Source organism: Artibeus jamaicensis, unplaced genomic scaffold (genome assembly GCF_021234435.1).
Source record: "Artibeus jamaicensis isolate MK-2021 breed Jamaican fruit bat unplaced genomic scaffold, CSHL_Jam_final contig_685, whole genome shotgun sequence".
NCBI lineage: Eukaryota > Metazoa > Chordata > Mammalia > Chiroptera > Phyllostomidae > Artibeus > Artibeus jamaicensis.
In genome coordinates this window covers 19,894,887-19,919,756 of record NW_026521924.1, presented here as the reverse complement: position 1 = coordinate 19,919,756, position 24,870 = coordinate 19,894,887, and the positions used below count along the sequence as shown (strand labels likewise).

The following is a 24,870-nucleotide window of genomic DNA, read 5'->3' as shown; positions in this document are numbered from 1 at the left end:
TCTCCACACCTTGTAAAAGTTTTCTTTGAAACTTGGCAGGCTTGTTTATGGAAAAAAAAAAAAAAAAGTTAAGAATTGGCTGCCTTTAAAAAAGGCCTCTCAAAACAGTGCAGTAGCAACTGTTTTCTACACGATGCAAAGACATGATTACGTGTTATGATAGCTTCACTTTCTGATAAAGGAAAGTGGATTTTCATAAGTGGGTTTCCTCTGTGGGTGAATCTCTAATCAGTTACCAAGTAGAGAAAGACATCAAGGCAAACTACCCATTAGCTGTCAATTTAGAATGACTCCAGAAAGCTAGCCCCAGAGCTCCTCTGATATCTTTTCAACAACCTCTTAATCTCGTTTATAACACCTGTGTTAAAGCAGCCCGACATCAATCCTACTCACTTGTCTCAGACTGAAATTACTTAGAAACTTGAGAATCCTGGTAAACATACCAAAAAAAAAAAAACCCACCCAGAAATATACTGGCTAAAAAACCCTGTACACAAGGGAATCCTGCCAGCCACCTCTTTTTAAACTGTGCTGTGTAAGTAAGCCAGGACGGGCCTCAAGAGGCAAAATCAGATATAAATCTCACAAGGAGCTCCTTGGGAGGCACTGAGGCCAGAGAATCGCAGGGTTTAAAGAAAGCAGAAAGAACTACTCCTACAGCTTCCTCATCAAGTGGTTATCCAAGCTGTATAAAGATAATTACCATTAACTGTGTGATTATTATGTACCAGCAACTTAACATTTCATTACCTTTTCAACCCTGCTAATCCCATTCCCTGTTTCTTTGAGTGAGGAAATCAAGGCCCAGGTAACTTGCTTAGGGACTGACTGCCTGAGGTCAAAGAGCTATAAAACAGTGGAGACTGAGACACTGCCAGTCAGTCTAAGCCTAAAGCTCTGGCGACTGACTGGGAAATTATCCTGCCTTAAGGGGTTTCTGTCCTTACTACAGATCTGTTCCCTAAAGTTACTGAAACTTAAGAAACCTTTTAGCAGCTCTATTAATTTCCCTGTTAGAAACCCACAGACAGGACATAAGAAAGTGACACTAAGCCAGTCCCTCGAACAGGGGCACTATGGTCCAGTGGGAAGAAAATGGACTTTTGTAATCAGACACCCAAGTCTGTTACCACTACAGTGTCTGACCGCAAGCAAATCACCACTGTCTCATCCTTGGGAAAAGCCAGTGTGTAACCCTGAAAAAGTACTTAACAAAATGTTAAATAACAAAAAAAATATATCAAACAGAAATGGCTATGCCAAATACAACCAACACAAAATAAAAACTAATCTTGTTGTTTATATTAACTCTTATTTATTGCCCGTAAGGCTGGGTAAAGAGAAAACAGCAATTATGGCCCACAGTAGACTTGCAGTAAATCTTTGGCAAATAAATGGATCAATCAATCTCTTGCTTTGGAGTCAGAGACAACTCAGTCTTAAAAAAAAAAAAAGCCAGTCACCTCTCAGATTCCTACAGTATTAGAACTGAGCTTTAACGAAGCTCATCTTCTGTTGCATAAGGCAAATGTCACCCAACCCAGGGTTTCCACTGGGCCACTATCATTCACAGACACAGCTTCATCTACTCCCCATCAATGAAGAACAGGTAAGAAAGAGAAGGCAACTGCAGAAGTGCTAGGTCTCAACATAATAAGATGCCTAGAACAGATGTAAATTCTGCACCTGATCAGTGGTTCACTGCTTCATTCATTCATTCCCTCATTCTTTCCTTTCTTCAGTCAAGAGACATTTACTGAGCATTTACTATTCAGCAGGCACCGATCTGGACATTGCCTGTGAGGAATGCAAAGTCTGCTGGGAAGAGAGATAATCAAGTAATTCCAATAAAGAATTGTTGGGAAAAGCAGTTTCATGCATGCACTATTTCAAAACCCCACTCAACCACACAAGAATGGGCCTTGGGCATGAAACACTTCCTTACCAAGACATAAGGAGTTCTTACAGGCTGTGCCGGGCTTACCACCTTGTTTGGGAACATCCTACCCTGTTTCAGGCTCAAGGAGTGCTCCTGTCCCTTTGTTCTGCTTTGCATGTATATCGGCGGCCCTCAGCCATACCACTACTTTTCAGGTCAGGGTCCTTCTGCTGCAAGAGAGGGGTACGTGCAGGCCAAATGGCTGCGGGGGAGGTAGGGCGAGTTAGCCACATGGGAGCACTGCACACCCCTGAAGCTGATTTTCCTTCATCCCTTCTCTATGTGAGTAACGCACTACTCCATCCAGTGCTTGACCAAGTTGTGTTTTCCTTGGCAACTCCAACACCAACATGCAAGGGGCAGAAATGTTTGGAGTCCTCCCCAGGGATTGGTAACTAGTGCCCCAGGTTCTGCTCCCCTGGGTTTGATAAACAGTGCGTGGTGTTCTGCTGGACAAGAATGATGTGCGTGGTAGACTGAGGCAAGTACAAAATCGGGTCATGGTAGCATTCTGCTATGTTCTATTCGCTAGGTTATTTGTTTTCTTAAGCTACCTCCATCCCCTCGAGCCTTCTAGTAGGAAAAGATTCTACCATCTACATCCTGGTATCCTTGGGCAAGTTACTCAACCTCTGCGAACCTCCTTTCCTCATCTACAAAATAAGAGTAACACTGACTTCCCAGGGTTGCCTTTAGGATGAGAGGGAATAACATATACAAATCAAATAGCATGATACCTGGCTTTCCGTGGGCTTTAATAACTGATAATTGCCAGCCCTTTGTTTTGTTCTTTTGGCTAGGTGACGTAGGGAGGAGAAAAGATGTATTGTTTCATTTTAAAAATGACAATTTCTGTAAGTTCCTCTGTGAGCTGCTTTTCATTCATTTCAAATCAGGAATATACCATCCCGCAAGTAACCCCCTTCTCTCACAAAGACAATCTGTCAACTAAAGGCAAACCTGCCATTAACGCACAGGCAGTATTTCACGCCCAGCTGCATACTTACCTCCCAACATTATCCTGTTAGGCTCAGTGTCATGGTCCTGAAAAAAGAGCTGCATTCCCCACACTCAGCAATCGGAAGTTCACGTGGTCAGAAGTGCCTCCGCTTCACGCAATGTGAACTGTGGCTAAAAATTGCTTTTTTAATTAAAATGAGACTTCACCTCTTACTGAAATTCACAACTAGAACGTGAAGCCAAATATCAGAACAGTTAACCAGTCTCCATCTTTCTCTAGCAGTGGTTTGAAGCACTCAGAGAGGGTGGGGGGAAATTATCAATTTAAACAAAATGTTTAATCTGCTAATTACAGGACAGGATCCGAGAGGATGGAAAGTGATTTGCAGTCTTCATTATGGAATCCCCATGTGATCACTAGCACAAGTCATGTCAGCCAGAAGGCAGACACCATCATTTTTATTCTTCCCACTGAGCCTTCTGTGCCCTTATAAGTTCTGTGGGGGTGAAAAACAGAAATCTCTGGGGGGAAAAAAAGTAAAAGAATCAGAATTTCTGTCTCCCCAAGTTCATTATGCTGCGTGAGGTGTAAGGATCCCCAGTGAGAAGCCAGAAAGACAATGTTCAATGACTTCACACTGGCAGGCTGAGCAGCCCGAGGGCCTTTGAAACTCTAAAGTCTGGTAAAAACTACCCGGTCCAGGTGGTTCTTAAACAATTCTTTTCATTTGCTGCAAAGTCCTGTCATGGGTGGTAAGAGACACATCGAGAATGTAGGCGGTGCCCACCAACGGCACTGCAGGTCAGAAGGAAAGCTGTGCACCGTCTGGGATTCATGTTCTCTCTGCCCATTCATTCAGATCTCCGTGCGCTAACTCAGGGGGAAAGTCCCTGGCAACCAACTCTGACAAGTCTGGTGGCAGGACTCCCACCGGAGAATCAGCAGAAACTGCAAGGGCAGGCAGGTAATTATGCCCTTTCATTAGGGAAAGTTCCTTTTTAAAAGTTTGGGGGTTTTTCTGTTTTGTTTTGTTTTGTTTTTTGAAAACAAAAAGCAGCCATTCACTGCCACTGCTCACTGCCGTCGCTTACATGACTGGCAGAAACTGAAATTACTCCCTCAGCCAACTGAAAAAGATATCCTGGAAGTAACCAGAAATGGCTGTGCCCCTTTAATTACTCGGTGTAATGCAAAACCAGACACTGAGAGACAGCCACAGCAGATCTGGACAAAACAGCAGTCGTATTTAATCATCAGTGCAGACCATCTGCAACTGTTTTGCAGAGGCACATAAAGTTTATGGATTCCAACGACAAATCACCAGGTGCTGAGGGTCAGCTGCACACTCCTCGGGTCCACTAAGGGCTGCTTTCTTCATTCTCCCCAGGCCAGGGCGCTCAACAAAAGGCACCATGCCCACATTTTCTGTGCCAAGCCTGGCACCCAGACAGGGTTGCTCCTTGATTAAGCCAGAGCACAGATTAAATGTTTAGAACTGGGAAAGTCTGCAAACAACCTAGGCAGGAAAGCAATTATCGCAGGGAGAGCACGAGCGTCAGCTGCAGCCCTCTGCAGCACAGAGGTGAATTCTACCCTGCTCTGAACAGCTACGCTGGCCAGGGTGCGCCCCGACAACCCCTTCTCCATTCCAGAGACGCAGTGATCTTTTAAGACAGAAACCAGATTGTGTCTCTCCACAGCCTAAAACCCCTCACGGCTTCCCACTGTGTTGACAATAAAATACAACAAGTGTAGGGTTCCCCTCCTCCCCAGAGCTGACCTTTCTGTCCTTATCTCAACTGTACCCTCCTCATTCACCATGCTCTGGTCAGACTGACTCAAACTCGACAAGCTCATCCCCACCTCAGGGCTTTTCCCTTGGTCTACATCGCTATTCCCACAGCACTTCATGTGGCTGGATCTTTCTCATTCAGTTCTCAGCTCAAATATGACCACCTGACAGAGGCCTTCTAGAACATTCTGATGTTCCCCTAAACCTCTACTACATCAGCCCTTTGTCCCCTTTTCATATCTCTATTTGAATTACCTTGTTTTTGTTTACCTAGTATTTGTCTGCTTGTATTTGTACTTGTTTTGTTTGTTTATTGTCTGTCTTGCCTCCCTAGATATCAGTGCCATAAACACAAGGAACTGGGACTGTCCAGTGTCCACCTATCAGCTCCACTGTGGGTTGGTAAATAAAAACTAGATTATCTTCATCCTGAGGTCAGCAAAAGATCTAGTGAGACCACTGCAGTAGATTTTCACCCCTTGACTCCTTTTAGATCATCAGTTGCCTGTAAGCATATTATCTACTTGCTCGTTAAACACCCCTTCAACGACCCAGGAATGCCCAAAGTCAGTGACTGAACCTAGACAGATTTGAAATCAAGCACAGAGTGTCACGATGCTTCTCTGCATGTGGCTGCCCATATTTCAGTGGCAGGTTTAAATGATTATTGAACAGTTTGTTTGGCGTTATTCATGTGCTCATTCTGTTAACACATAAAATGGAGGATTAACTGCATTTTTTACTTGACTCCCCCCAACTCTAGTTAAGAGCAACTGAGTTCAACAGACTTAAACATTAACAGTACATCTGTTCTCTGTTGGTGTATCATGCTGGAATGCTATTTTCTTTGCAGTTTTGGATAAAAAGAAAAGAATTGTAGTTACAGTTCGTAGTGTTATGTTTTACCTCTTCGAACATTAATGCTTCCATGGGACTAGCTAATAGCTTCTCATATTAATGATAAGAGAAACTTGAGCATGTTCGGGTTACATAATTACTGACACTTTCAGATCAGTCACCCCTGGAATCCCATGGAAAAGAAAATGATTTTGACCTGTTCAGCTGAAATACTAGAATCAAATGGCTGACCCTGGAGAAGGTAAGAGAATTCCTGCTATATTTTCTCCTAAATCCTTTTTCTGCAGCTATACAAGGCTCAGACAAAAACCAACCACTTCCTTCAAGAACCTCAGTGGGTAAAGAGAAAGAAAGAGTAATTGGTAAATGAGATTCCTGGCACCAGAAAACAGAAAAACTGAGATATCTAAGTGATATTAAAGAGACCTGGAGAAAAGAATTACTGTGCTGATGACACAAATCCTGATATCACTGACTGCTAACTGTGGTGGAATAGAGTGCGTTTTAATCTATCGTGAACAGTTCTATTCTGTGGCACGTGCCGGTGACAAACGGTTCTCATTTCCTTTTATAGCATCCCAAACCTTAATCTTCAAGGGACCAATGACCTTGGGAATACTAAGGCAGCTTTGTAGAGTGCAAGCAAAACATTTTTTTGTTATAGCATATGCACGTAATAACAAAACATATGCATGTTTGTAGTTACATCAATAATAAAAATTAACAGCTAACATTCACTGGGCACTTACTGTGTGTCAGGCACTATACTACTGAGCATTACCCACGCTGTCTCATTTAATTCTATATTTTAAAAAGATGGTGAGGTGAGATAAACAGTGCTATATAATCTCCATTTAAAGAGGAAGACCTGAAGCTTAAAGGGGCTAATTAAATGAACCAAGGCAGCCAACAGAGGGGGGATTCAAGAATGCGGGTGCACTCAGAACACCATGTGCTTTGAATTATTTTCTCCGACAACACTGGAGAAAGTATTTTTACCATCCACATTCTCCAATGTAGTCATTTTTTATATATGAAAGCTTCTCCGTTGGGACAAGCCTTCTAAATTCAATCCCCCAACTTAAACAATGGCCACTGAAGGCTCTCTGCCTCAAGTTCACTTCTGAAGGTAGGCATTTACTAAGATCTATCTTCAAGAAAGCTGAAACATACAGGGCTGAGGTCTATGATCAGAGAAGAGTGTTCTGTTGGCCTACAGAGAAGATAAAAATACACCCACTATGTCAACATCGGAAAAGTAAAGAGTAAGAAGGACTAGAAAGCTACTTATTTGACCAAGTCCCACGAGTCTAAAGTAAGATGATGGTGCTCAAGACAGAAAGGAAGGAATAGAGAGATGATTCCTGATGAAGAAAAAACTTTTCTACGAAGTCCTCCCAACTTCCCAATGCAGAACTGCTCCTGCCTCTGTGCCACTGACCGCATCTTGTCCCCACCTCTGTAAACGGCATTGACGCTGTGCACTGAATTGATCAGTTTTCAAATCTGTGGGATGCCCCCACTCCTCTGTAAATTCCATAAGAGCAAGAAGGGTGACTTAGCCCTGGCTGGTATAGCTCAGTAGGTTGAGTGCCAGCCTGCAAACTGAAAGGTCACCGGTTTGATTTCCAGTCAGGGCACGTGCCTGGGTTACTGTCCAGGTCCCAGTTGGGGGCATGTAAGAGGCAACCAATCAATGTTTCTCTCCCTCTTTTCCTCTCTCCCTTACCCTCTCTCTAAAAATAAATAAATAAAATCTTTTTTTAAAAAGAGGTGCAACTTAATCACTTTCAGCTCTCAACACCTTGACTCCTGAGAGAACTACTCCTCCTCTGCTTATGAACTTGTATGACCAAAGAAAAGAGCCGTGTCTTTCGATCTTTGAGCCCCTTCGTCTTAGAAATAGCTCCAAGCCTTCTTCCAAGTCTCACTGAACAGTGACACCACTGACTACAATGCAAAGTCAGGGTGAGTTGGTAGGGCAGGCGGAGAGAGGCAGAGAATCATGTGACCAGAACATCTGGCCAGAATGCTCGGTAGACACAGGAAAACCAAGTCAGGGAAAGTGAACTAAGAGTGGTCTACGTAAAGGTGCAGAAAGACAGAAGACAGAAGAACGGATGAATCAAGAAAACCCTTGACCTTAAAGAGGGCATTGACAACCTTCAAGAACATAGGTATTAGAGATTCTACGAAATAACTGACCGCTCAAAAAAAAGTCAAGTTCATAAAAGACAAAAGAAAATGACAATTAAATGCAGTATCCTGGTAATATCCTGGAACAGGAAGGACATTAGTAGAAAAATTGGTGGTATTTGAAGTAAGTCTGTGGTTTAATTACTAGTATATAAATGTTAACTTCCTGATCATTGTACTATGGTTGTAAAATATATTAATTTAGGGGATGCTGAGGGAGGAGTACATTAAAACTTTTTACTCTTTTTGCAAATTATAAGTTTAAAATTAGTTCAAAATAAAAAAATCTTAATGTAGGTTTTATAGCAAAAGTAGTAAGACATAATAAGGAAGAAGAGAACAATTCAGAAACTGAAGTAAAAGATTTGAATCCATCTTTCTTGATGCCTAACATAAAAGCACAGATACACGTCAGCAAGCAAACAAGATACTAGAACAAAAGCATTCCAAAAGGGGGAAATAACCAGAGCGTATTTGAAGGCATGTAGTACTTCACTCACTTAATCATTAAACATTTGTTAGGCATCGGTTCTGGGGAAGACATTGCTAGACGCTGGTCCCTGCCTCTAAGTTCACTGTCTAGTGGGCAAGGAGTCTGAACATATGTGTTTTGTGAGTTTGAAAAGTATGCACTAGGGGAAGGAGAAAGGATGAGCAGGTTGCAAAGGGAGGAAATGAACTTAAGAAAAATCACTTAGGAGATAAAACAGAAAACTCCCTGAAATGGGAATAGCACATGAGAATAGCTTTTTACCTGTTACGGATAGTCTCACTACTAACAAGAAATAACTTCAAAAAGCACTAGTCTGAACTGTCGTGCAGAAAGAGCCTACTTCACAAAGCCATCAAACGACCTCATGATTAGGATAACACGAGTCAGGCAGGGCCACCAGAGAATGAAGTCTGCCTCTGAGTACAAAGTGCTCCGAACTCCAGTGTTTCCCGTGCGCACACCACCAACAAAAACACACAGGAGGGCCCAATTACAGACCACATCACTTTAAGAGAAAGAGGCAGATAATGAGAAATACAAATGATAAACACAAGAAAATATGCTTATTAGAGCAAACTTGAATTCACGCTTTCTATACCTATGAGATTGATGGGGAAATTAAATTATGACAACATGTGGTACCAGGATTGAAGCAAAACCAGCACATGCACAGCTCTCAGCACTGCGCACTGACAGAAAATTAATTCCACACGGGCACTTCGTGTTACTTAATGTAACTCCAGCCAGGGTGACCCCGTTGTCTCCCGCCACTCCCCTCACTTACTCAATGCTCTGAACATTTTGCTCCCCCACTTTGGCTTTCACTAATCCAAGCAGAGAATGATTCTCCTCGGCCTCCTTCACTGTCCACAGATTTCCTATTCATTTAAGACCGAGATGCCAATGTCATCTCCCTTTTCTTCAGTGACCAGACCAAACCAAATCCATCCCCATCAATACACCTCCTCTCCTCTCCAGGCATAAACAATCATTCCTTCCATTGTGCTTTATTCATAGTTAGTTGTTAGGATGTCTGTCTTGTTCCTCAAACTGTGAATACTTTAAGGTCCAGGTAATGTCTTAACAATTTAAGTACACGCAGTACTTAGCACAGGATAAGACACGTGGTAATTACTAAGGACAGATGGGAAGGAAAACGCTGCATGAGTAAAGAAATTCACTGCAATATTATCTCCAAGAACAAAAACCTGAAAAACAATCTAAATAATTATAAAGAAACAACTCAGGGGAAAATGGTCGGCCTATCACTTGACCAAAAATATACAAACATTAATAGTAACATAAAGACCATGTAGAAACACAGGAAGTATTTCTGACAATGTCAAACTGAAGATATAGAACACAAAACAGGGTATACACAACAGTTACAGCCATGCAAAACCCCTAAAGACTGTGGGGATATAAAAATATCTGATTAGTAGTTTTCTTTTTCTCAATACTTTAATATTGGTCCTGTCAGCTTACTGTCATTACAAAAAAAAGGACAAATAATAAGGGAAAAGGAGCATGATTACAGATTCCTATAAGCACCTGCAATCTGAGGAAATGCTCTGGTATCACTTCATAGGTGAACAGAGGAGTGGGTGTCTGCAATATTGACAAAACCAAGGGTCTCCGACCCGCCTGCCTCAAACAGGACATTTCTCATGTCACAAAGCAAGTCATTTCCACTCAGCCAAGCTGCACTAAATATGAATTCCTCACTGCAAAACTTCGGATGCAAGAACTTTTCCCAGACATCTGTGGAATTAGTATTAACGAGAACGCCCTGGAGTTCATATGCAAGCCTACGCAGTAAAAACTTCTCAGCCAGGGAACGGATGGGCACACTTCCTGATGAGATGTCTAGGCCTGGAGGCATCAGAAAAGTACATTTCCATATTGGGAACATAACTGGTTTCCTCTTTAAGACTTTTCCTGACACCTTCTGTCCACACTGTAATTCTCCTATCTTCTCAAATGAAGAGTTAACATGTGTCAAGGATATAAGACATATAGAAAAAGGCCCTTGCTGCCTAACTCTATTACTAGAAGAACCAATCTCAGCAGAAAATTGCAATCTTCCCTCCACGTTGTCTCAAAAATGAAATGTAGTGAGTGCACAAAGAATGTTAAATACTTTTACTAAACATTTCTTGAATTACATATTTTCTTTGCTTACCTTAGCCTCCGAATTTCAGGAAAGAAACATAGGTTCTACAGCCCAATCCCCTCGTTTTATAGGTGGTTTTCTAAGTGGTTTTAAAAAATAATGTTCAGAGAGGGGAAGTGACTTTTGTCCTGAATCACTCAGATAAGCAATGACAAAGGAAGGATTAAAACTCAAATCTTCCAGATTTTCGGCCTGGTTCATTCTATTACATCAAGCTTTTTTATCCCTTGAAGTCTCTGGAGCTTGTGGCCTAAATTAATATCACAGAATTTTAAAGCTAGAAGGGACCTCAGAGAGGCTTACTTAATCCCCTCATTAGGCATATGAGGAAACTGAGGCCCAGAAAGATTAAGTGATTTGCTCACAATATCTGAGATGGCAGGGGAAAAGTATAACTTAAGCTCAAAAAAAAAAAAAACTGCAAACTAATGGCCACGAGAAGGGAGACTGTCTCAACTGAAGAAAAATTTTGAAGAAATGTAGATCATTCTAGACCAGGGGATCTCAAAATGTGGTCCCTAGACCCACGGCTTCACGTCACCTGGGATCATGCAAACTCTGCGGTCCCACGGGACTTACTGAATCAAACTCTGGGGGTGGGGTTGTTCAAATCAGACAGCTTTGTTCCAGCATGGCTGTGAGAAATAAACTTTAGTAGTAACGCTGATAACTATAATCAATGGCACTTAAAATTGATGCATTCTTCTATATGTGGAACATACTTCAGTTTTGAAAGTTTTTAAAAATCTGAAAACAAAATGGAAAATTACATTTGGATATTCAGTAGGTTCCACTTCCACCTCTGCTCCTTAACTGGCTCTTTGACCTTGGTTAGGTAACTTGACCTCTCAAACTTAGGGTTTCCTTTTCTATAAAAAAAAAAAAAGCAGGCAAAGGGGCATGTTGAGGATTAAACATAAGAACTTGTCTGAAGGCACGTTAGCTCAGCATCTGGCAAAGCAGACAGACAGTACAGTGGTCAGGAGCTCCAGCAATGAGGTAGGTCCTTTTTTGTACCTCATCTATGCAACAGGGATGAAAAGTAGCACCTTCCACCCTGGCTGGTGTGGCTCAGTGGATTGAGTGCCAGCCTGCAAACTGAAAGGTCACAGGTTTGATTCCCAGTCAGGAAACAGCTTTGGTTAGGGGCCAGGCCCCCAAGTGAGGGTGTTTGAGAGGCAACTGACTGATGTTTCTCTCCCTCTCTCCCTCCCTTCCCCTCTCTCTAAAATAAATGAATGAATAAAATCTTTTAAAAAATAGCACCTCCCTTATAGGATAATTATAAAAATTTTGATAGATGATATAGGTATGTATGCATCTTTCACATCTATAAAACGCTACTGTTTCCAACGAGCTTTTGTATCCATTAGCTCAGTAGACCCTCACGACCTCCACAAAAGGATGTGTGCATTTGAATGACTACAGACCAGATTCCAGACTATCTTTTAGGAACAGGAAGTGTGGACATTGATCTTTCAGAAAGAAAAATGCATGAATAGTGTCTGTGGGGAATGAACAGGGCTAGAAACGTGGAGACCAGGATTCTGCTTTCAACTCTGCTACTATCTGGGCCCATAACCTCAGGGCAGTCCCTTCAGTGAACTCCTAAAATGGGGTTCACTATTCATCTGCAAACAGGTACGTTAAATGAGGCTATCTATAACACCTCTCAGAATAAAACCTAAACTCCATGTCACGGCCCACAGCAAGGCCCACACTGCCTGTCATCGGCCTGCACCTCCGACTTCACCACCTGCCACGCTCCTGCTCACTCACACGTTCCATCAAAACGCTTGCCGGTCCTCTCATAGGCTGCACCAGCTTCCTACTTCATGGCCCAAGCGCTTGCTCTTCCCTCTGCTGTGATCATTCTGCCCGTTCCACTTAATCGGATCCTTCTCAGCCTTTGGTCCTTTAATGCCTATGCCTCAGAGAGTCCTCCCCAGCCCATGTTATCAAAAGTAATAGGCCCTATCTCCCACTCCCAGGGGTCATTTTCTTCAGCAGCACTGTCCAATAAAAATATTTTGAACGCCACAAACAAGTAAAATATATAACTTTAAATTTTCTAATGGTGACATTAATTTTAATGTATTTTAACCCAATATATGGTATTATCATTTCAACATGTAACCAATGCAAAAATTACTAATATATTTTACATTCATTTTTTTATACTAAATCTTGGAAATCTAGTGTGTATCTTACACATATAGCAGAGCCCAATTAGAACTAGCCACATTTCCATATTCCAAGTATGGGCAGTCACATGTGCCCAGTGGCTATCACACTAAACAGCGCAGTTCTACAGTATTACCTGCATACTCTTCAAAGCACTTAGCACACTCTGATTCTTGTTTACTTACTTCTTCTCATTAGTTCCCCACCAAACTATAAGCTCGAGAAACGCAAGAACTTTGTCTGTTTAGTTCAGTGTTGTATACTCATTGGACACAGTGCCTTGGATATAAGGGTTCAATAAATATTTGTTGATCAAATGAATGAATCTCCTCTAGCATGAGTGGAGAGCTAGCCAGTCTACAACCCAAACATATGTACAATCACTCATTCGACAACTCTTTCATTTCCTTGCTTTCGTGTTCAATTACTGTCTTAAAAGGAAAAGTCTCTTGGCTATATCCCTCCCCGTCGCCTCAAAGTTCTGTCTCATCTCCAAGGTCAGTTCTTTGCATAGTCGCTGAAGTAGCAGCACGAATATAATTGTTCCCATTTATTGAATGTTCACTATTTAACAACCATTGGTCTAAGCTTCACAAGAGACCTATGTGGTAGGTACCAACATTGCCCCCTTTTACAGATGAGGAAACCAAGGCACAGACAGGTTAAGTACTTTTTTCAAGGTTCAAAACAGAGATTCTAGGCAACATGGGGCTCCAGGCTCATGACTCTTAATTACCTATCCTCTATACTGCAGAACTGGTCCAAAACAAATATGAGGCTATATCTGTAAGTTTAGTAGCCAAATTAAAAGGCGAGTAGCTACATTAAAAAGTAAACACAAACAGGTACAATTTAAATTATTTTATTTCACCCATTCTCCATAATGATCATTTAACCAACATGTCAATGTCACTGATATGATTGATATGATCGCGTAGTCAACGCACAAATTTTACTTCTTTCATACTCAGTCTTCAAAATCCGGTGTGATTTTACACTTACAGTGCTTCTCAATTCAGACTAGTCCCATTTCAAGTGTTCAATAGCCACATGTGGCTAGTGGCTACAATATTGGATAGAACAGTTCTCCTGCCTCTGACAAGGAGCCTCTTCAGGAAATCAAAAGAGGGAGGAAGTTTTTGAGCTGGGAGCCAGGAGACCTCAGCCATAATCCTAGCTCTTACTTGTTGAGTGACTTTGAAGAAGTCCTTTCTGGGCCACCGTTCCCCAACAAGTACCCTGAACAAGGAGGACAGAAGATTCCTAGGCGTCCAGCCCGTGCAAGAATTCCAAACATTTCCCGATATCTGCAGTTAATATGGGTACAGCTTTCTACACTTTAAAATATGCTTTCACGTCCATTAGTTGATAGAGTCCTCAAACAACCCTGCTAGAGAACTATTCCTGTCTCCGATTTAAACATATAAGACCCGGGGCTCAAAGCGGGCAAAACGATTTGTCAAAAAGCCACGTAGGCAGTCAGTGGAGAAGCCGGCGCTCTCCCACCACCACACAAACTCAGTGGGTGGGGCAGCAGAGAGCTGAAGGGAGGTGGCTGTGAAGATGGCCTGAGGCCTGCAGAAGAGTTGAAGGGAACCAAGCCCAAGGGTAGAGCGAAAAGGAGTCCAGGTTGGAGTTGAGAAGGGACTCGAGCCTTGAGAAGAAATAAACTGAAAAAGCCCAGGAGGTTCTCGAGAGGCAATGAAATGAAATGAGAAGCTCGGACTTCGGTGGCACGAGAAGTGAGGGGACCTGGGCCCGCGCCTGATGACAGGAGCTGAGATAAGGGACTGTTTGCGACCCGCGGCCCCTGCCTGGGAGAGGATACGGTCCCCCAGCTCTCTTGTCCCTCCTACCTGGTAGCTCAGAAGTTCGCCCACATCCATAGTTTCAGGAGCAGCCAACACCGCTAACTCTGGTTCCTTCCCTCCACTTAAACCCAAACCTAGGCCGCCTGGACAGCGATTCCAGCCACACTGCCGAAAAGCACCACGAGCGGGGACGTAGAGCCAATGAGGGAAAAGTGTGCGCGAAGCGCAAGCCAGACACTCTGTGGTTAAAGGCAGCGCTGCCGTAAAGCGCGCTGCATTTGTGACAGCTCTGCTTCCGCCCGAAGCTTGAAGGGGGCGGGGGAAGGGGCGGAGACTTGTAGGGAGCGGTTCTCTGAGTGAAAAGACCATAGGATCCAAGATAGTATTGCACTGCTTCCTAAATGCAGGGCAAGATGCTGGGTGTTTCACAACATCTCTCGCGTTCCTCCGAGTGACCTATGCAATTTTCTCATTTTTACAGATAAGGAAGCTAAGGCATACAACTGCACTGTCCAGTACTGTACCCACCAACCACCTGTGGCTAATTAAAACTTGAAATATGGCTAGTATGAATTGAAATGTGCCATAAGTAAATAAAATATTGGGTTGACCAAGAAGTCCCTTATGTATTTTTTACCAAAATAAAAAACACAGTTTTAATTTTGTCCAATACCTTTATTAATTTGGATATTTTGAGTATGTTGACTATCTCCTGCTATTGTCTTCTAGAGGGTAGAGGCCAGGGGTGCTGCTAAACATCTTCCAATGCCTAAGACAGCCCCACGGCAAAGAATTATTTTGCCAAAATGGCAATAGTACCAAGAAACTTTGCAAACCAGCTGCATTCGAGTAGTCACAAGACCTTCTGCATAACACTGCACAAATCATTTTTTGAATTCAATTGTGTTTTTACCTTTCTTGAAGTAATAAAACATAATACACTGAAAATGTTGTGTATTTTCTTCCATCTTCAATATTAAAAGGCTGCACAAAAATTCACCAATTTTGACATGTTTTTTTAATCACGCTGATGTAACAGCTGTCACAATACAATCTAACAAAATTGTTTCAAATGAAGTTAAAGACAGCTAAACACTACTAGAGCCATCATACCGAAAAATCATAATGGACTTTTTGGCCAACCCAATACACAGGCTTTTTACAACTTCTGTTGATTACATGTTGAAGTGATATTTTGGATATATCAAGTTAAATAAAATCTAAACCTAATTTCACATATTCCTTTTTACTCTTTAAATGTGGCTGTTAGAAAATATAAACTGCATACGTGGCCCTCTTTGTGGACGGCTCCCACTGTATTTTGTTGGATGGGGCTGTCTCAGAAAGTGTATTGTCCAAGGACATACAACCGTTACTGGCTGAAAAACTATTGATGATCACCTTTTCCTTTTTAGGCTTCTGTTCATTCGTCTGTGCAAGACCTGGTGGGTACTGGGTGATACTGTTTCTACCTAAGAGATATAAAAAAAGGTGTTAAGCCTGTCCCTTGGTTCCCTTACCCTTTAGCCACCTGTCCTTCATGTCCATGTCTGTCTTAGTCTGTTCAGATTGCTGTGAAAAAAAAAGTTGTACAGTGGGTGACTTATAAACAACAGAAATTTATTCATCACAGTTCTGGAGCCTAGGAAGGCCATGATCGAGGTACTGGCAGATTCGTTGTTGGGTGAGGGTCTGCCTTCTCGCTGTGTCCTCACGTGGCAGAAGGTGGTGAGGGAATTTCTCTTGCCTCTTATAAAAGCACTAATCCCATTCATGAGGGCTCCATCTTTATGACCTAATCACCTCCCCAATGTTCCACTTTCTAATACCATCATCTTGGTTGAATTTTGCCTTATAAACTTCAGGAGGACACAAATATTCATACCATAGCCATATTTATAACCATCCTCCCCAGCCCATCTTTACTGTCTCCAATTATACAGAAATTGTTTTTATTCCTCAAAGTGACAACTTCTTAGGCCACAAGTCCCACAACTCAGCCAGTTATTTCTCATTCTTCAGGTCTCAAATGTTACTTTCTTTGCGTAACTTAACTCACCTTCAGTCCATGTAAGCAACCTCTCCTCATTATTCTCTTTCCTAGTCCCTCCTCTCCTGCACATAGGTCTGCTTTTGTAATTTGTACTTAATGGTTCATTATTTGTTTATTGACCGACTCCTTTACTGGACTCAGGGTCCATGAGAGCAGGAAGTGTATATGTCATCTTCACCACTAAATCTTAGTACAAAAAGCCTAGTACAGTGCCTGATGGAGGCAGAGGTTTCGAAGTGAGCCTTGTGGGTCATGGTAAAAAGATTAGATTCTATGCTAAGAATAGTGGCTCAATATTAGAAGGTTTTAAGCAGCAGAGTTTTGGGATTGGGTTTATGGTTTTGTTTTTGTTTTTGTTTTTGTTTTAAGAATCACCTTTGCAATCTGCTTTCAACTGGGTTATTTCAGTGCCTTTTCCCCTCCTACTGAGCTCTAAGTATGGACTTTGCCTCGTTCAGGGCAGCAGGATAGAAAAATGGTGGGAGTGTGCCCTTTGGAATTGCGCATCCTTTAGAACTATGTCCTAGTTCTTGATATGCTGGAGCCAGCTTGTACAGACAGGCTTGCATGAGCCTATAGTTAGATTTTCAAGAAATTTGCAAGCAGATTGACATCATCTTGGCTGCTTAAAATTAGCCACAGTGGGAGTACTTACATCATGGAAATTAACAAATGCTGCAAATTGGGGTTATTAGTTTTTCAGTGATTCTAGTCAAAGTTCCAACACATCTATCTTCCTGTGCGCTCTCGGGTAAGTTCCTTTCTCTAAATTGTGGTCTGTTCATCTGTAAGGTATTCCACAAGTATTTACTAAGTGCCTACTCAATGCCAGACACAATTCTGGTTTCTGAGGATATAGAAGTTCGTAAGAAAAAAAGTTCCTGCCCTCCTGCAACCTACAGTCTCCTTGGGGAGAAACGCAGAGGAGAAAAATATCTTCATGAGATTCATTTTACTGCTCCAGAAACAGAGGCCAGTCACTCTACCTCTATGTACCTGATCGCCTCTCCTGCAAAGTGGGCATTAGCTGAATTTGCGTCATAAGATTACCAGGTATTTGCATGAGCTGCTACGTACAAAGCACTTAGCACAAGTCTAGAACAGAAGAGTGTTCATTCATTGTTCGATGTTAATATTGTGAGGAGTAGAGTGGGAAGTGATGGGGATAAGGAGGTTGGGGAAATGAGATTATTCCTTATACACTTTCTTTTGCAGGCATTTTATCTTGTCCACGTGTTTTTAGAGACCAGGCCTTAAAAGAATCATGAGGCAAAATGGTACCTTTGAGAACCATAGTTGGTGAGCACCGTGGAATGGGATAACATGGTCTGGCAAAAAGGTACCATTTGGACTGGATTTCAAGGATGAGATGAGTTTGCCGAGAGGACCTGGTAGGAGACGGGCAACACAGGCAGAGGAAACGGCATGAGCAAAGACATGGAAGTTGGACCATCTCTTGCAGACTGGTCCCAGGGCATGTAGAGGGGATGGTGGGAAGTAAAGCAGGAAAGTGTAGCCAGGGAAGATTATGGACAGGGTTGCCAGATTTAGTGCATAAAAATACAGAACATTCAGTTAAATCTAAATTTCAGTTAAACAACAAAATTTGGTATAAATACATTCCATACAATATTTAATAACAGACTAAAAACTTTTTGTTGCTTATTTGAAACTGATATTTAACTGGGCATGCTCCATTTAATCTGGCAATTCTAGCCATAAAGGATCTTGAATACTAATATATTAAGATATTCCAATTTTATCTTGATGAGAAGATCCATTAAAAATTCCTTGGGAGCCCTGGCTGGTGTAGCTCAGTGGATTGAGCACGGGCCTGCGAACCAGATGATCGCGGTTTGATTCCCAGTCAGGGCACATTCATGGGTTGCAGGCCAGTTCCCAGCAGGGGCCAGTTCCCAGGAGGGGGTGCACCAGAAGCAACCATACATTGATATTTCTCTCCCTCTCTCCTTCCCTTCCCCTCTAAAGATAAATAAATAAAATCTTTAAAAAAAAATTCCTTGGGGGCTCTGGCTGTTGTGGCTCAGTCGATTGAGTGCCGGCCTGCGAACCAAAGGGTCAGTGGTTCGATGCCCAGTCAGGGCACATGCTTGGGTTGCGGGCCAGGTGCCCAGTATGGGGTGCACAAGAGGTAACCACACATTGATGTTTCTCTCCCTCTCTTAGAAGAAAAGAAAAGAAAAATGAATTCCTTAAAACCTCCCCAGAGATGAGGCTTGGGACACTCATGCTTCAGGTCTCAGCTTAATGTTACCGCATCAGAGGTGCTGTCCCTCCAGATTCTCTATTAGCATTCCTGACCATTCTCCTCAGAACACTTGTGATTTGTGTGTTTGTGATTTGTGTGATTTGTGTGATTGGCTCTTTACTCATTTGGAGTCTATATTTCCTTCCATATTCTAAGCCCCAGAATGCCAGAGATTGCTGTGTTGTTCACCACAATAGCCTCAGCACCTAACACAACACCTAGCACTTAATTGGCACTCACTAATGGTTGTTAACAAATGATCCAATCAAACCACTGATTGATTCATTCATCCCTGGCAATATACTATCAAATCCCTACCCTAAATCCTGACAAAATGCTGTTCTAACTTTAAAGATAAGGGAATGGAAGTTTGGAAGAGCTATGTATATGCTAAGTAAAATAAGTCAGACAGAAAAAAGACAAATGCCAAATGATCTCACTTATATGTGGAATCTAAAAAAAAATAAATAAAAACAACAGAGAAGGTTCATGGATGTAGAGAAGACTAGTAATAGCCTGAGGCAGGAGTGGGAGGTGGGTAAAATGGATGAAGAGGGTCAAAAAGGTACAAATAAATCATGGGGATATAATATACAATGTGGTGGCTATAGTTAATAACATCGTATTCAATATTCGAGAGTCGCTAAGAGAGTGCGTCTTCAAAGTTCTCATCACAAGAAAAAATATTTTTAACTATGTGTGGTGATGGATGTCAACTTACTGTGGTGATCATTTTGCAATATATACAAGTATAAAATTATTATATTGCATACCCTAAACTAATATAATGTTGCATCCATTATGCCTAAAAAAATCTAACAAGGGAAAAAGAAGAAGAGCTACACATATGCACCAAGCAGTCCAGAAACATGTGACAACAATGCTAATTTCAGAGTAGTGTGTAGAAGAGAGATGGGAGAAGGGCACCACACAAGAGGCTGTATGTAATCTTTTTCAAAAATGTAATTGTGAAAAATTATCCCTTTCAGAATGCTTTAAAATAGCTGTGGCTGCCTAGGTTCCTTAAACTTTAAGATTTGGGTACTTCAAGATGTAATCAGAGTTGCTTCCTCCATCTTTCAATGCCCCAGTAAATTATTTATTGGAGCAGCCTTTTAAAAAGTACCCACAAAAAACACTCATAAAGTGTATTTATCACCAATATGGAGCTCCTACGCTGCAATTGTGGGCTGATTAGAAACACATGACAGTGCCGGGAAACTCTTGGCTCCCATATTTAAGCTCTGAATGGACAGTGGAAAGGGGGATATGTTTTCTGGGGAGCAGAATGCAATGTCTGAAGTTCAGGAGAAGCCCCTGTTCCCTCCGCCTCTCATTTCCCAAATGCAGGTCCCTGGATCCTCTCTAATCTAATATTTTTAAACAGTTGTGGAAACTGAAATGTAAAGAGCTTAGCTACTTGCCCACAGTCATGGCATTAGTAACTGGCAATACTCCAATCCAAGCCTGTCTGAGTACACACTCCACAGTAGGGACGTGGGCTCAGTTAACCTTTAAACAGTACTTACGGTTCAGGCACAGATTATTATCGAATGCTCAAGAATAATTATTCTCCCAGCATGCTCTGGTTTCAATGAAACATGAGGAGAATTTTTCTTCTTAAATACACTGCGAGCCAAGTGAGGACTCTAGAGTTATGGGTATGCAATGACAAGCAATTATTTTGATGTGGGTTTTTTTTTGAGGTATGATAATAGAATTTGATTAGATTTTTTTTAAGTTCTAATCTCTTAAGATACATACTGAAATCTTTGTAGGAAATAATATGATGATTGGAATTTGCTTCAAAATAATCCAAGGTAGGGGCAGGAATGGGTGAGATGGGAATTTTGAAGCTGGGTGATGGAGACATTGGAGCTCATGTTATTGTTCTCCTGCAACAGGTGGCAGCTGCAGTTGTTCCAAGCACAACGACATCAGGAAGAGGAAGAGGGAAGAGGCGCCATCTTTCCCTGAAGCTTTCTCTTGGGAGGAAGGGAAAAGAAAGGAAAGATGTGGGTCGGCACCAACTGTGTCCCTTGCACAATGAAAGGATTCTGTGATAAAACGTGTAGGGCTAAAAAGCCATGAAAACTGGCTCCCAATGGCTCGTAAGAATGTAGTGATTTACATAAACCCCTAATTCTGAGGGGCTCCCTCATCAATGCCCCATACCAATGATCTTCATGAGTCAGACTGTCCAGGGATGCTTTCATGATAAGGGCTGGGAACAACTATGTTACAACCACTAACTGGAGGTCAGTGAAAAGACATCGGTCAAGGCCACTTTTAGCTTGGGAACTAAACAGGCTCCTTGGCCAGTGAACTGAAGCAGTTTAGCACTAAGAATGTGTATTAGTTACCTATTGCTGTGTAACAAGTTACCCCAAGACATGGTGATTTAAAACAACAGTGAACATTTATTATCTCACATAGTTTCTGTGGATTGAGAATTTGGAAGCTGCTTGGCAGCACAGTTCTGGATCGAGGTCTCTCCTGATTGTAGTCAAGATGTCAGTCACTTCCAAGATGGCTCCCTCAGATGCCTGCAGGTTGCTGCTTCCCATTGTCCAGAAACCACAACTCCTCGCAGTTCGGATCTCTGTCTGGCTGCCTGAGTGTTCAGGGACCACGGTGGCTAGATTCCCCTAGAGCAAATGATCCAAGAGAAATCAGAGCAGAAGTGAAAATGCTTTATGACCTAGTCCCAAAAGTCACTGTCCATCATTTCTGCAATTGCTATAGGATGGGCAGACTATATCTATTCACTGTGGGAGGGGACTACACAGGACATTAATGATGGGAAACGAGATTCATTCAGTCGATCTCGGAAGCGGAGCCTCCAATCCCAGTCAAGCTTTCAGATGACTACAACCCCAGCTTATATCTTTTTTTTTAAGATTTTATTTATTCATTTTTAGAGAGGGGGAATGGAAGGAAAGAGAGAGAAAGAGAAACATTAATGTGTGGTTGCCTTTCACGTGGCCCCCACTGGGGACCTGGCCCACAACCTAGGCATGTGGCCTGACTAGGAATCAAACTGGCAACTCTTTGGATCGCAGGCCAGTGCTCAATCCACTGAGCCGCACCAGCCAGGGCCCAGCTTATATCTTGACTGCAACCTCATGAGACATGGGGAGCCAGAATCATCCATTTAAGCTGGTCCCAGTGTCCTAATCCACAGAAACAATGACATAATAAATGCTTTGGTATTTTTAACTTATTTTTTAGGTACTTTGTTATGCAGCAATAGATATACAAAGCTGAAGCAGGTTAGGTACCAAAGAGTGACATTCTGATTATTGGCAGCTACTGTGACCAGTTGATAAACTGAGCATTTGATTAATACCCGTTAGACTCCCTGAACAATTCCCAGCAGATGTCAATGAAGACAGAGAATGGCCCCGTGCCCCAGATCAGCTGCAGGAGCAGCTGCTAAATTTACACCTTCTCACAGAGGATCACAGTGTACGTCAGTGTATTAAAAGCTCTGAGCAGTCCAATAGGGGGAAGCCTGTTTTAACTTTGTTCGACCCCGTATTTTCCAAGGCCATTTCACCACAGAAGGCAGAAGCCATTTTTCATGTCATGCCTTAGTAATCCCGTGGAAGCAGTGTTATGAGAAACATACCCTAAGAAAGACTGATCTGTGTCAGCCTCTTTAGAAGTTTCATGAAATTCTCTACTCCAAGTGAAATCTCAAGTTTTTGCCTAGAAAAAAAACTACACATGTTCATGTATATGAATATATTTAAAAGACCTAAATTTTCCCAAGCTGGACATCTTGAGCATATAAATGATGTCACAATAACATTAATTAAAATTCTCTGACTCAGATCTTCCACCTGCACCAGCATCAGCCCCAGCTCTCACAAATGACTGAGTTCTTTCTGGGTGTGCATATGACCATGTATACGCCTGGCTGGTCCTCTCTAGGGATCCTGTGCTCTGGTCTCTTCATTGGCACTTCCTGCCCCCAAGTCACTTAAAGCATTAAAGCAGAGCCCTGCCCCCGCCACTGGTACCCTGTCCAGGCCATTGCAATCAGGCTCTCCAGAAGCTGCACCTCCGGGGCCAGACTGTGTCCTGCAGAGTTATGGGGTACAGGCATCTCTCGTCAGTGCTGAGTGACACATTGTCTGGACCCCAAAGCAGTTCTGCTTATACCCTGCATTCAGTTTTATGTCCACTATGAGAGTCAGCCTTCATCCCTGAGTCAGACCAGGGATGATCAGACAGCCACTGATCTGAGGAAGTTGGAGGACTCTAAGATGGACCCAGCGAATCTCCTTTCTGGTATTCACGCCCTGTGTAGACCAGACAATTCCCCATCTATCTTCAGGTGGCCACACACAAAGATTCTTTCCTCCCCGCCCCCAGCCCCAGAGGGCTCGCTTTCCCTCCTTCTCCTCCTTCACCACCCCATCATCTGGTCCCTCAGACCCCAAGCTCCATCCACCCTGCTGGGCCCCGCTCTCTGAATCTTACATGAAGAAGACGCACAGGTTCTGAGCCTGCACGTTAGTGAGGATGGTCCCTGAGCAGTGGGCTTTTGGGAGCTTTAATTTTCTTCTTTTTGTTTATTTGTATTTTCTGCATCTCTATCTTGAACGAACTGTATAAACATCAATAGAGGTAATAAAACAAAACTAATTTTTTCTCTCCATGCTATTTATTAACGTGATTTGTAATGCCACAGTCTTGCTTTGTAAAATTGCATCCCGCTGTCCCCTTGGATGCTGCCTCCCCTCCCCACACACCTCTAATCATCCTATTTCTCTCCGTGATAAACAGCCACTGTTGGTATTTTAGGAATAGGTTTTACAGAGCTTGTTACAGTTTATATTTATATTTATGTTATATGTTTTTATTTATACCACCACCTTATTCCAGAAAGGATTTAAGGTGGCTTACATCAGACCCATAAAACACAGCAAGGTAGCATAAATTAAGAGAAGGTGTTAAAAAAAAAGGAAAACCATGGAGAAGAGCATAACACAGAGATAGGAATGAAGCTAATACGAAAACGCTGACACAGAGTCCTGGCAGCTTGGCCTGAGGAGGCCACTAGTTGGTTTGAAGCCACTGACTAGCAAGTAGGAAGACAGACGCTTGGCCATTAACTATTTGGCCCTTCGTACTCCAACCAGCTCAAACTGTGCTCCTGGGGAGACTTTCGTGAACGGGGCAGAGCTGTTCCAAAATCCAGCTGTGGAGGCTTGGTGGTTCCAGAGCAGTTCATGACCAAAGCATTCAGCAGCTTTCACTTTTTTTTGTATCCTCACCTGATGACATGCTCACCGATTTTAGAAAGAGGGGGAGGGGGAGAGAGAAGAGAGGCATCAATGTGAGAGAGAGACACTGACCAGCTGCTTCTCGTACATGCCCCAACTGGGGACCAAACCCACAACATAGGCATGTGTCCTGACTGGGAATCAAACCTGCAACCTTTCGGTGTACAAGACAACGCTCCAACCAACTGAGCCACACCAGTCAGGGTGCAGCTTTTGCATTTTATGGCAGAGCCTCGTGTAAGACAGTACTTGCTTTTAGCACAAAAATTATATATTTACTCATTTGAAATTTCATTTGTCACTATTTCATGGTATTTTGCAAGAAAGACAATGTTTTCAAAATATTTCTCCACCATCTGAAAAAGTTGGGAGACACCCAGTCTGTGCTGTATGTAGGATTCAACTGAGCCACAGTGTTTGAGCACCTAGAACTGTGCCAGAGGCTGTGAAAGATTTAAGCATGAGTACAGGAAAGCATATGCCTTCCAGAAACGTACAACATAGTGGAGGAGACCCATGCATTTTGATTTTGATTTTGATTTTTGGTCATTCATTTTGAACTACTTTTTCCCTGGGTTCTTAACATAAAGGCTAGGGAACCAAGAGTCTTCATTGCACCCATTCAACAAATACTTATTAAAACCCTACTGAGCATAAAGCAACATCAATTATATGTCGTGTATGTTCTGAAGTCAGAATCTGGCTCTGCTACATCTGGCTGAGCAACCCTGGGCAAGTCACTTCACCTCTCTGCACCGCTTTTCCATCATCTGTAAAATGTGGGTAAAACTAGTGTATTACTCGAAATAATCTAACTGCTGTAATAAACAACAAAAATGGATGTATA

At 42.4% G+C, this 24,870-nt stretch overlaps 1 protein-coding gene across 1 annotated transcript in view; it reads right to left on the bottom strand.

The window, feature by feature from the left end:
• The window catches only part of CTNNBL1 (catenin beta like 1), a 150,775-nt gene extending 136,171 nt beyond the window's left edge, over window positions 1-14,604 (bottom strand). Inside the window, exon 1 of the mRNA XM_053671149.1 lies at window positions 14,453-14,604. Within this exon, the coding sequence (XP_053527124.1) occupies window positions 14,453-14,482 (30 nt within the window). The 5' untranslated portion in view covers window positions 14,483-14,604. The remainder of the gene's footprint in view (window positions 1-14,452) is intronic.
• Window positions 14,605-24,870: the final 10,266 nt, after the last annotated feature.